The sequence below is a fragment of the Parasteatoda tepidariorum genome, chromosome 7 (assembly GCF_982258835.1).
Source record: "Parasteatoda tepidariorum strain Cologne lab strain chromosome 7, Ptep-v5.0, whole genome shotgun sequence".
Lineage (NCBI taxonomy): Eukaryota > Metazoa > Arthropoda > Arachnida > Araneae > Theridiidae > Parasteatoda > Parasteatoda tepidariorum.
The window spans coordinates 27,793,621-27,807,583 of NC_141761.1; the positions used below are offsets into that span (position 1 = coordinate 27,793,621).

The 13,963-nt window shown below is 28.7% G+C and overlaps 1 protein-coding gene across 1 annotated transcript in view; it reads left to right on the forward strand.

The window, feature by feature from the left end:
- Window positions 1–13,630, forward strand: part of LOC107443445 (uncharacterized) — a 30,294-nt gene extending 16,664 nt beyond the window's left edge. The window contains exons 10-16 of the mRNA XM_087167562.1: window positions 365–584; window positions 4,605–4,752; window positions 8,438–8,650; window positions 8,793–9,016; window positions 10,220–10,300; window positions 11,301–11,412; window positions 13,414–13,630. Coding sequence (XP_087023688.1) covers window positions 365–584; window positions 4,605–4,752; window positions 8,438–8,650; window positions 8,793–9,016; window positions 10,220–10,300; window positions 11,301–11,412; window positions 13,414–13,539 — 1,124 coding nt within the window. The 3' untranslated portion in view covers window positions 13,540–13,630. The remainder of the gene's footprint in view (window positions 1–364; window positions 585–4,604; window positions 4,753–8,437; window positions 8,651–8,792; window positions 9,017–10,219; window positions 10,301–11,300; window positions 11,413–13,413) is intronic.
- The last annotated feature ends 333 nt before the right edge of the window (window positions 13,631–13,963 follow it).

Consider the following 13,963-nt stretch of genomic DNA (forward strand, 5'->3'; position numbering starts at 1 on the left):
TTGAATTTTGCAGTATATATATATATATATATATATATATATATATATATATATATATATATATATATATATATATATATATGTATGTATTTATTGATAATTATGTGTTCTACAATCTTAACTCAATAAATTTTGAGATTTCAATTGACATTGAATTTTCAATTTTATTTTCAAAATTTAAATATGAAACCTATTTTTTTCTGTCTAGATATACTGGTGTATTTAATTCTCAAATGTTCTCAGAACAAATGTGATAATAATAAGTGGCAGGCACTGTGTTGTGTTGAAATGTTTTAAAAAATTATTTTGACTTTCAAATTATTTGTCAAACATCAAACATCAATTGAAGTTTTTTCTGTTTTAGTAATGTCTGATTCTGAGGATGAGGAAGAAGTAGAGGTAGACAAAACTGAGGAAGAAATAGCGGAAGAAAATGATGAAGCCCATGGCATAATTGAAGATGTTGCAGTACCAGCTGCGGCAGAAGATGAAGGCGAGGGAGAAGGTGAAGAGGAAGAGATTCAATCTTCTTCAAAAAAGAAAAAAGTAGATTCAGATTCAGAAGATGAAGATCGGAAAATAAGGTTACTGTTTATTTGATACATATAAGAAATAACATGTAGTTATATTACTGAATGTGAGTTTTTTTTGTTCATAGTTAACCACTAAAAATTAATAGTATACAATTTGTTTTTTGAAGTAGTTTTTTGGAAGCTTTGTACTAATCTATATTATACTACTTTAAATTTTTATTAGTTATAGGCTGTTAAATTTGTTATTGCTTGGATAAAACAAGGCATATTTTTTAGTGATTTGTATAAATAGTATGTCATTCTCAAAAATAAGCATTTGTGGTACAGTGCCCGCCGTTTATTAAAATCACTTTCGTTTTATGCTCTTTTGATTTTATTAAGCGGCTGATTTTATTAAGAGGCGATTCAACATTTGAAATTTTTTTTTTTTTGTATTCTAAATGACCAGATTTTAAAAACTGAAATAATGACAACATTAATGTTCTATTTTAACTAATTTAATTATTTTAATAAAGTAAAACCCTACATAAGATTAAATAACCGATCAATGGTTACTTGAGTCGCAGTATTTAAAATTAACCTTTCAACATCATTTGAGAGTTTATACAAGTTTTTATAGTTTTCGATATATCCTCCTCTTTGTTCTAAAGCTTGCCGCAACACATTAACTGCTTTTCTGACTTCCATTGAAGATGGAACTGATGAGTTTATTTCATCTTCTGAGTCTGATTCCTCCATTTCTTGATTGAAAATAACTTAGCAATTTTTGATGTCTGTAACAATTTCAGAATCAGATTTTTCTCCTGTGTTTGCAGGTTATCGTCAATAGCTAGGGAACATGCGCACAGTTTTTGGAAATCTATTCATGTTCTCTGTTAAGATAGATAACAAAAGAAACTTCTCTCCCTTCTATGGTTCATTCAATAAAAAATAAGATAAGAATTCGACCCCCTGTTGAATGAGATAGGTTTCTCCAAACTTCATTCAAGCCAAGGAATTGACATTGATTTCTATGAACTCGCCGCTTACCACCTACATTTTTCCTTAACTCTCACACTATGAATATCGCAGGAAAATGCTAACCACACCAGTTTCACAGGCTTGTGAGTAACTGTTGCTTCTTCTTAAAAAAATCTTTAAACTTCGAAAAAATAAAATTTTATAAATAAGAACAAAAGAAGCTGAAATATTGTACTTTTGATTTATTATGTAGTCAAAATTTTGATTTTAAAAAGCGGCGACATTGATTTTATTAAAGGATGCTTTTAACATGTATTAATATTGTAACGATTCGGTTCTTGCCGATTTGATTTTATAAAGCGGCTGATTTTATTATCCAGTGATTTTATTAGCGGCGGGCACTGTATTACTATTTTCTATTAATTTTTAGTGAATAGAATATTACAAATACAATGACACCTCTGGGGAGCAACCGCTCTTTGTTCCGCAGTAAAATGGTCATTAATGGAGGTTTGTCGTTCTTAGGGGTTAACCCCATTGACTTCAAAATATTATCAAAGGTACATGATTTTTTTGCTAACAATTTTAATTTTAGACATTGTCATTTCCTTGGTGCGGAAATGCCACTTGTATTGACGTCGTAAAAACTGGATTGATTAATGAAATTTAGCCTCAATAAGAATGACCCCTATTGATATTATTATTAGTGAAAACAAATTTTCAAATTATGAATTATAAAACTATTTTAAATATATAAACAATTATGTTTTTTGTTTAAGTTTGCCTTTAATTATATATCATAAAAATTAGTTTGGTTTGAAATGAGAAGTGGTTTATTTGTTTGAGTTGCTTAGTTTTTTTTCTAAAATAACTTTCTTTTTTTATTTAACTCTCAACTCTTAAAAATAAATCATTGATAGCATCGTTTTTAGTGCACTCTGGCTGCAACAGGAGATTTTTTTAAATCTCTTTTGGAGATTGTCAAAAGGTGTTCTCTAAATAAGAGCCATTCACAAATATTTTGAACACATTTGAATCTACTTGTTTACTTTGTTTTGATATTTTTCGTGTTTCATTATTCGAACTTTCCCGCACTTGGTCTGGGATTTGCCTAGTCGCTGGAAGAAGTTTTGATTGTCTCTTCTAAAGGTTTTCTTTAATGCAGATTCTATGGAAAAAAAATTTTGTGCCTCCAAAAGGTGGTCATAAATAGAGGAAGTTACTATACAGAGGTGATCTGTTCTGGATGTTTCACTGTACCAACTTTTAACAATGAAACAAATTATCTTGTTTAATTGGCCACATAGTGCCTGATTTCTACTTATTTGTTGCCCTTACCATAAATTTTTCATTATTAAATTGAATTAGACATTTTAGAGTTTATTCCACCTAAATGAAAGTTGTGTACTGTTTTATTCGTAATTGAAAATGAGCATGGCAGACCCAGAGACACTCATGGTTTCATCCGTGCAAATTTTTGATGAATCGCCATTTTCGTAATTGAAGCTTATTTTTTTAATTTTCTATTCTGTTAGTTTAAAAAAAGACACATTTCAAACCAGTATCGATAAACAGAATAAAAACATGGTTTCAAATAGTTTTCAAATTGCTTATTCTGTGATATTGCTCTTTCGATAGATGCCACGAAAACTATCCGCATTGATTTTATCTGTACTCATGTGACAAAAAGAACAAAAGATTAATGATTTTTAAAAATAAACACTAAGCTCGTAAATAAAACCTTTTTGTTAATTTAAAGCTCTTATTTAACGTTAACTTAATTGGAAAAAATGTTTAATACGAATATAATTGCATGTTTAATACTAATTCAATGAAAATTTTTTTTTTTACACATCCTTCTTGAACAGTGTGATTGAGCAAATGTTGGCTATTGAAGAATCAGCTTCATATATTTGCTGTACAATGCTCCAAATCCTTTCTTCAAAGATCATGCAGTCTGGGAATTTGTAAATAATGTTTAATACACTTTTTTTTAAATGAAAAAATCTTTTCTAATACATATTTGGTTTATTTTTATTTTCAACTTGAATTTTTATTTTAGTATGATTAAAATTACTGCAAAGACACAATTAGACAGGTTGTAATAATGCGATCACATGATCACATTCCATAAGTATTTCAAATTAAATCACTTATAAAAAGTCTTTTCTTTTATTCCTTTGTTTTTCAACATAAGATTACTATGATCACAGTTGGTTTCGGAGATCGATATCAATTGCCTTTACAACCGTGCGCTGTAAATAATATTTTTTAAAAAAATGTTTGAAATTGAACTTTTTTCTACAATCAATATGATTAAATACTTATTCTCTGTTGTATATGTCAACTTTTCAAATTTCTGAATTGCAATGAAAGGTAAAGGGTTGATACTGGTTTAGACTAAAAGATTTTTCCAAAATCAGACTCTTATCTTGAGAAATAAACCTAATCTATAAGATAAATAAATACATACTTAGTAAAAGTTATACTGTTATAATACAATCAAAATTTTTATATAACAATTATAAAACTTTTACATAAGAGTTCTATTCTACTAGGTATTCTACTTTATTTTCCTTCCCTTAGTCTCCTGAAATATCTCTTTTTTTGTACCACACTACAAATTGTAAATACCACATTTCTTGAAAAGATTATTATTATATTTGTATTAATATTTTTCCATGCATCCTGTATAATTTGACACATATACCTAGTTTTTTGAAACTTAGTTAAATTCCTCAAAATAACTCAGTGTCATCAGAAGATGGAACACTTTTATTTGAAAATGAAAGTGCAAAAATTGACACACATTCTGAACAGTTCACTCTATATCTGTATCAGAAAACTGCCAAATTGATGATTTGTTCCACTATTAAGTTCAATGTGGACAGTTAAAAAGTTAAATAATCAAAGAGTTAAAAGGTTTACTAAACTTTTTGACTTTAAAAAAATTCTGAAAAATTAAATAAGTTTTTATTCATTTGTAATATTTTTTTAAAACACCTGTAACATAAGCTCATCTTGCTGTGGTATGAATACTACTTTAGAACTTGGTCTGTAAAACAGGAGATTACAAAGATGCCAGCTTTAATAGATAATCTTTATTTTCAGGGAAGACTTTGTGTCTGATTTTGATTTAATGATGCAAAAGAAGAAAGATGAAAGCTCTAAAAGAAGGAAAAGGAAAGATGTTGATCTTATCAGTGATAGTGATGATTTAATCGCAGAAATTATTACACAAATGCGAATAGCTGCTGAGGTATGTCAGAAGTTAAATTAAAAATATAGAAATGTATTTTGACCCCCCCCCCTCATGTAAACTCCTGTTTGTGAAAATTGCAACACCATGAAGGAATCGTCATAATTGAATGAAATTTAATACACAGTTGAGTGGTAGTGGTACAAATAAATGATTAAACTTTAAAAGCAAACAAACAATAACAAGAGATCGAAATCAGTATTTTGTGTTACCGCCACTCTCCGCAATAAGTGCTGCTACACGACATGGCATGGAGTCAAGCAAACTTTGAATGTCTGAGGAAGAAAATTCAATACTGTTTGTATGCGTACCCAAAGTTCGTCTGTAGAAGCAACAGGACGAGGATTATGAGCGAAGCGCCGAACAACGAAATCCCACACATGTTCAATCTGCGACATATCCGGGTAATACGCCGACTAAGGAAGAAGTTGTACCTGTCGCGATGCAAGGAAGGATTGATCAGTCCTAGCAATATGAGGGCGGGCATTATACTGCTGAAATACAGCATCTGGCAAGGCTTGAAGGAAGGGAACAGCTTGGGGCTGTAGAACTTCACTGATGAACCTGTTGCTGTTCAGATTATCCACAATTCGTAGCAATTGAGATCGTCCATGATATGCTATGGCACCCCAGACCATAACTCCGGGTGTTCGTCCACTGTGGCGTTTGATAATGCACTCCGGAAGGTGTCGTTCACCGGCATAGCGTCTGACACGAATCCGGCCATCATGGTACCACAAATTAAAGCGGGATTCGTCAGAAAACACGACACGCTGCCAATCAGCACACCAGTCCCTATGCTAATTGGCCCATTGTAGCCCCAGTCCGGTATGGTTTAGCGTGATGGTGATCCTGTATAAAGGAGTCCTTGCGCGCAGTTCACGCTGCAGTTGACGTCTACGAATTGATGAAGCACCCAATGAAACACCTGTAGCTATTGAAAACTGTGCTGCCAGTTGTCTAGATGGAGCCGTACGATCTGTCAGAGCCATGCGAACCAGGTGTCTATCATCGCGAGCTGACGTGACATTTCGGGGTCCACTCCCGGATTTCCGAGTTATATAGCACTCGTCCGTCCACTGCTTTCAAACACGCATCACTGTGCTGCTGTTACGCTGCACACGAGCTGCTACTGCACGATAAGACAATCCAGCTTCACGAAGGCCGATGATTCTCCCCCTTTCAAACTCCGTAAGTTGTTGAAATCTCGCTCTCTTTCGTCGAATAGGCATAAGTAATGACTAAGCTGACATTTACCACTAGCAGATAACCACAGATAATCATACTCGCTTGGCTACAGCCGTCTATTTATTCGGATCCATCCGTCGTTCAGAGGGAGCTGCTCAGCATACGCATGCGCTACGGGTCTGAAATTCTAATCATTTGCATATCATGCTCTAATTTGCATTTCCTGAAAATTTCAGCTCACTCGCGTAATTCCTTCCTGGTGTTGCAATTTTCACAAACATGAGTTTATATCTAGAACATAAAATAGTGGTGAATTGTAGTTTATGCAGTGCACCGATTTTTGGCTGTACATTAAACTTTAAAAAAAAAAAAAAAATTAAAATTTAGCTATTATTTCCTGTGATAATTCTTAATATTTGGGTAAAGTTGGTGCTTATTTTATTTCTGTATTTCATTTTGGTACTCATTGCAATCATAATTTTTCGTTTCATTTGTTTTGAAACATTTCATCCTTATAGTTATCCATATTAAAATAAAGTATGCTTTCAACAGTAAATTGTTGTTATCAGTAAATTTTAGACATTCATAACAGACTGCTGCTCATTTCTTCTAAGTTTGTATGAATAGAGAAAGTGCCTCATGGTTTAAAAGGCTTCAGGACTTTTCACAAATGTTGACCTTTTTGCATAGTTTCATATCACCATCTTCATCAGTTTCATTTTGCACTTCTTCAGTTTTAGCAAACATTTCCTAAATTGACAACACCATTAGTTTCAACTTTTTCATTAGCTGATGCATAAACATCAAACATGATGTGTTCCAAATATAGTTTGATTTAGAAAATCAAAATATTAATTTTATAAACTAAAACTGAATAGTTAATTTTTCTTCTTCAAATTTTTACTGTATTTTTATTTATTCATTTTTTTTATAGTTTTAATTGGAAGTTTACTTGGCATTTTTATGTGACTCTTTTACTCCTATTAAATAGTGAATTACACTTTCTGCATAAATGCTTAATTTTAACATCCATTTCTAAATTTTGTAATTTTGATTTTTTTGTGTCAGTTTTTATTTAAAAAATTGCAATTTCAGCTTTAATTACTCCTTGATATTTCTTAGCTTTTGATAAATTGTATAAATATGGGTGATAATAATGAAGATCAAAAATAAAATTTCTTTTGCATTTAACTTCTTGCGGAGTTATACAATTTTTTACTAGGCTGTTTTGATGAAAAATTTCATTGTTCACAGGCACAAGATTTACAAAAGAAAAGAAAAGAAAAAAAAGGAAATTATGTGTCATTTAAAAAATGCCACCAAGGCCAGTTTCTAAAACATAAACAAATCAGATAAAATATACAAATTACACTTTAAAATGTAAAACGAACAATATCTATTATGCTTATAAATTGTTATAGAGCAAATGGTGTTGTGAAAAAAACAACAACCTTGAATAAGAAGAAAAAGTAGTGTTTTATCAGTTTATTGTCATTATTATCCCTTTTCATAATTACTGTCACTGCACACATTTTAAAATTCATTCAAGAGCTTAGGTTTTAAGTTATAATATGTTTGCTAACAAAATGTGGTCTTACTTAAGGTAATATAAAAATATAAGTGTTCACCACTTATATTTTTATATTACCTTATATATATATGATATTTTTGTGATATTTTTATGATATTTTTGTAATAAAAAAGTAAAAATTCTTATAAAAATTGAAAATCTCTGACTTCTTAGCTTGTTTTTTTTTCTAATGGTTTATTTATTTATGTATTTTATTTTGTCATCCAGCATTGTTTTGCTTTTACTATTTCTTTCAGTTCTGATTAAAATATGTTAAATTTAGACTAATGCTTTTAAAATTCATTAGTTACATTATCATAAAACATGTTAATAAATATTAAAAAATTCATTTTTATATAGTTTTTAAACGGCATTAACATAATAAGTATGCTATAGGTAATTTTGCTACTTGCCAATAGTGAGTTGTTGCATTTTTAACAATGACCTCTCTTTGAGATAAGTGTCAATTTAAACAATTAAAATAATTGTTGATATGAACTATATTTGGCATTCCTTTTTTTCTAAAAATACGACAAGCATTACAATGTTCATTTCTGAAACAAAGAAAAAAATTCCGAAACAAGCGAGAAATAAAGTAATTTTATGAATATTATAAAATATTTAAGCTAATTCCATATTTTTTATTTTTTAAAAAAAGTAAATAATAAAATATACTTGAGGAGTGTATTTTTTGCAAAAAAATGTGGCAACAGGTAGACAATTTTCTAATTGTCAGTTTAGTTGGCCTGTGGTGACCATTAATTTTTCCCTATATTGCTACCTATTATCTTATACTAGTTTGCATGTGTTCTTAAAGGTAAAGCTTACTTCAATCAAATCGTTTGATTCATGTACAATTTTATTTTTAGTATTTAGTATTTTTTTGATGTGCTTTTCTATGAACAATTTTTTAAATTTTTATTTTAGGAAGACAAGGAATTAAATAAACAGAAAAGGACTGCTACAAAAAAGTTAAAAATTTTACCACTTGTTCTTTCTCAATTGAAAAAACAAGATCTGAAAATGGCTTTTCTTGATCAAGGAGTTTTAAATGCAATTGCTGAATGGTTGGCTCCTTTGCCTGATAGAAGTTTACCACATTATAACATTCGTGAAGGTATGCTGAAGCAACTACATGATGTAAGTACAAGGATTTAAAAGAACAATAATTTTTATTTGGTAGGCTTTAAATTGATTTAAAAAAAAAATTGAAATTCATGAAGTAAATATGAAATATCAAAAAATATTTTTATTTTAACTTCTAATTTTTTTTTTTTTTTAGTTTCCGAATATTGATCAAAGTCTTTTAAAAGCTAGTGGTGTTGGCCGAGCACTTATGTATCTTTTTAAACATCCTAAAGAAACAAAAGAAAATAGAGAAAGAGCTGGTCGACTGATTACTGAATGGGCTAGACCGATATTTAATGTTGCCACTAATTATCATGCCTTAACAAAAGAAGAAAGGGAACAAAGAGATTATGACCATGTGCCAAAAAAACGTAGGAGGTAAAGTAGCTTAATGCATACGTGTTTTATAACCTGTTTGAATTTTGTTGATACATATGTTTTTTGTGCAGAATGTATATATATATATATATATATATATATATATATATATATATATATATATATATATATATATATATATATATATATATATATAACTGGATCTTGTTATAATTTATAGTTTAATGGTAATTAAATCTTCAAGTCTAATAAACTCAAAATTAACAAAGTAAATTTTTTTTTTAATTCTATTTCTCACATGTGCTGGGAAGATGTGCCATGCATGTCAAGATGCTTTTGTCACAAGACACCAATGACATAATGTATAAGTTATCATCAATTACAACAGAAATTAAAAAGTTTTCTAATTTTCATTAGACATTTGAACGCTTAATGCATCATTAGTGAATTGTAGTTGTCTGTTTTGGTAAGCACTTATGTGAGTTTCTTGCCAATACAAGTGACTAATTTAAATATATATTTTTTTATTTATAAGTTTTCACAATTATACCTTTATTATACATAGCTTGAATTGTTTATGTATTTATCATATTATTTGAATTGTTCATGTATATAGTCTCACATAAAACCCACTGTTAATGACTGTGTACTTTAAGAATCCTCATCAATAATGAAAATGAAAAAGTACCCATATTAAGAGTGGCAAATTTTATTTTAGAGGGAAATAAAAATTTTATGGAAATCCTACAAATCACAGTAAAGGAAAATAAGTGTAATAAACATCAAGATCTTTGATTACAGGAGAAAACATAGAATATTTAAAAGACAATTATTGGAAACACCTTCGAGTATTAACCTTCATTTAAATCAGTTTTGATGTTTATTATAGCTACCTTCTTTTTCTGTAGTTTGTCAGATTTTTATGTTTTTCCGTGCAACTAAAATATTACCTTGTGGGCCCACAATATGCATACTTTATTGTTTTTATACAGATTCTAAAAATACATATTAACTCACTGGCGGTATAGCAAAAGGGCAAGATTGGGAGAATGTTTCTCCCTAATACACTATATCCCTATCTAATAACATAGAAAAACCAGTTTTGCTATGTGATGAATACTGCAGGTTAAAATACGACCTTTACGTGCAGAACTGTTAGTGGGTTAAAGGCAGTAATTATGTAACTTTCTGTATTTATGATCTGATGTAAAAAAATAGCTTTATTTTTTTAATTTCTTATAGAGATAGAGATGTTGAAGAAGAAGAAGAAAGTGCTCAAAAGGGTAAAAAAGATATTGATGAAGAAATGAGTGGTGATACAAAGTAAATAATCTAATTCCTCTTAGTACAATGTTTGAGATATTATATTTATTTATATTTTTTTATGGTTTGTTGGTGAGAGGATCTCTTTTTTTTTATGTGTCTGAAGTGACAGGATCTGTCTGAATCATTTTTGTCTTTTAAATTGCAAAAAAAAGAAGAAAAAAAAGGAAAAATTTAATGGCCTATTAGTTATGTCTCCAAAGCTTCTTATTAAACAATATTGGATGTAATAATTGAAGCAAAATGTATATTTCATATTATTTTAAATTATTTAACCCTTTTAAATGGAGGCATAATCTGTGGGGCATAGGCCAAAAGTGGCACATGAAGCCCCTGAATGTTTTTATAAAAGTGTTATGTGTTATTTATAAAAGTATGAAAGAAAGAAAAAGTAACAGAAAAAATATTCTAGCATTGCTCAGTCGTAACGATTTACTGTTCTAGTTTAGCTTTCTTTAGAGAATCAAACTGCAACTCATTCCAATCGCATCTATTACATTAATTTCAGACTATGTTAGTAAAAAAATTTTTTTCTCTCTTAAAAAGTTTCTATGAAGTCTATCCTTATGCTACACTAAACCAACAATTAATCCTTAGGCTGAATAGTCTGGAGCCTACTGTGTTTTTTGTCTCATCAATAATTAAATTTAAACAATTAGGTGCTTGCTTGTCAAAACATTTTTATTTTATTTACTTTTCTAATGGTTTTATAAATTAAATTTATGTTTTTCTTTACTCTTTTGTATTCATTTTTCTTAGTCTGTTATTATGTACAATTTAAAAACTTGCTAGTGTAACTGTTGAAGGAACTTTTCAGTTTTGGTACCATTTAAATTCAAAAGATAAAAAAAAAAACATAATTTGTTTGTTCATTTCATTCATAATACTTCAATTTTATGTTTTATTAAGAGAAAGAATCACCATAACATGTATAATAATAACCTTTTAGTTGAATATGTGGTGTTTGTTTAGGTAACGAAAATTTTATTTGTTATTCCAGAACACTGAGACCTGGTGATAAAGGATGGGTTGGTAGAGCACGTGTTCCTATGCCATCTAATAAAGATTATGTAAATAGGCCCAAGTGGAATGTTGAAATGGAGTTCGGCAGGGTGAGAAAATTATTTTTCATTTTTATGCCCGTGAAATGATTAGAATACTTCAAATACATTCTGATAAATTAATTATACTTTAATGAGTTATATATTAACTAATTTGATGATGCATGTAGATACTTAAAACCTGTCTTAAAATTTGTAATAAAATATTTGTGTTTTTTTTTAAAAAATTGTTACTGTTTTTGGCCTTGTCTACTTAAATAATTTGAACTACTTAAAATACTTCATATTAAATAATTAGTTTAATTTGTTGTTTCGTTGTATCTTTGAGCAAGTGGTTATGTTATACGGAATTTAAATATTTGAATAGATCAATCAAATAAACACTACTATCAGTGTTGTACAATTAATATTTCCATCATTGCATATTTCCATGCCTTCTGATATAAGTTAAGTTTTAAAGTTATATTTAATTTTGTAATCCTTTTCTAAACAATATTAACTTATTTCCTTTTAATGAAAATCATTAAATTCCCAACTACATAAAATTAATTTTACTGTTATATGTCAGCATTTAAGCATTTCTCTTAACTCTTAAGTTTCAACTCTTACTCTTAAGTTTCTCTCTTAAGTTTCATTTCACACCAAATAATTTTATTTGCTTAACCTCCATTTCATTAGCATTGTCTTGATTTTTGATAATGATAAATTTCTTGAGAGGTTGCAATTTTCTTGTAGTTTCTTCTTTTCGTTGCTTCTCTTTTCAGAATGATTAATCTTGTTACAAAAATAGCTCTTTTTTTTCAAAACTTATATTTTAATCAAATATATGTTTAATTTTAATGTAAGACAGCATGATGCCTTCTACAATTGAGAACTGTTTACTAATTCTGATTTGCTGCATAAAATTATTATATTAATGCAGTTTATGTGTTCCCACCTTTTTTCATTTGGCTGAAATAAAAGCTAATCAAGTAATATTGTATTTTCAATATTGTATTTTTTATACAATATTCTAACGTGGATCCATATGGTTCTAAAGTCCCTATATTTTTCATATGATATTAATACTATTTGTGTTAAATAATTATTGGATTAATGCATTATATTTGTTCCTACATTTTTTTTACTTGTCTGAAATAAAAGCTAAGAAAGCAAATAAAATCTTAATATTCTTAATAGAATATTGCAACATGGATACGTGCGTTCAAAGTCCCTATATTTTTCATATGATATTATTACTACACACAAAAATGGAATCAGGCTAATGAATTTAATAATTAGATTTTATTTCTGTATCATTGTTATTTAATTGGTTTTGAGTAATTACCAGAAGTTTAATTGTGCATTTGAGTATTTACTTTTTAAAGTGACAGTTCTATAATTTTTTTGATTGATTTTTCTACAATTATTGCTACTAATTTCTATAAGTTTTTTAAAATCTTGATATTTTCAAGGTGAGATTATTTATAACAGGGTACAGATCTTAAAAAGTTTTTTTTTCATCAGCTCAATATATATTTTTTACTTTTTATTGAACAGAAAAATCTTCTATGCATGAAAATTAAATCGTAATAAAGCTACTACATAGAAGAGAAAATTGTTTTATATGGTATTGTAACTATCTAACCGTTAAATATGCCTTTTTAAAAATGGGTTTGTGTGTGCATATTATACCAAAAAATCCTTTTTTTTAGTAAAATGTTTATCTGATTTTTTCTTTAATCTACTACAAGGCAAGTTATTTTTCTGATTTTATAAAATTTTCCTGTGTTTCGTACACTTAACAGCTTTAAGTTAAGCGGGTAAAAAAGTTTTTCCTTGCTAATTTTTCATTAAATTGTTTTTCTGGTCCTTAAAAAGTGCCTATTTTAAAGGCTTTCAGGTTCTTTAGGAGTTTTTATTTTGTATAGAGTATTATATTTCCTGTAATGAATTTCAATTAAAAGAAATAATTTCTATTTGCAGCATACAGTTATATTGTATCTATATGTAGTATATTTGTTACAATTAGTATCAATTGATTTATTTTATTGTAATGTTTCCTTTATTTAGGGGCCATCTAAGAAACCTTTAACTCGTATCGAGAGGCACATGCGGCAGATGCAGGATAAGAAGAGATTACAAAAATCTCAAAGAGCCGTTACTATCAGTATTGAGGGTAGAAAAATGGCTATTTGATATATTAATTAATTTTCTAATTATTGTAAAGTCAGTTTTGTTGTATATTTTGTGTTATTTGTGAATAAATTTTATGTTGTATACATATAAATGTTTTAATATTTTTTTGTGTGTGATTATTTATGCTTTTCATATGAGATAAGATACCTTGCATGATTTGCTCTTAATTTGTTACCTTCAATGTTTTTGTGTATGTTACCTTCAATGAGTGATTATGTTAGTCATTGTATAGAAAGTGTTTAGTTTTTAGGATAAGTATGAAACATGGAAATTTATTTGTATATTGCCTAGTTATTGTATTGAATGCTTTGCAATCGTTTGGGATATTAAAAATTTCATACTTTTTTTTTCCTTTTTCGAATGGCAGGCACTGAACTTTATTCGTTTTGCCTTAGAAGATGCCAGAGTTGTTACTCATTTCGCG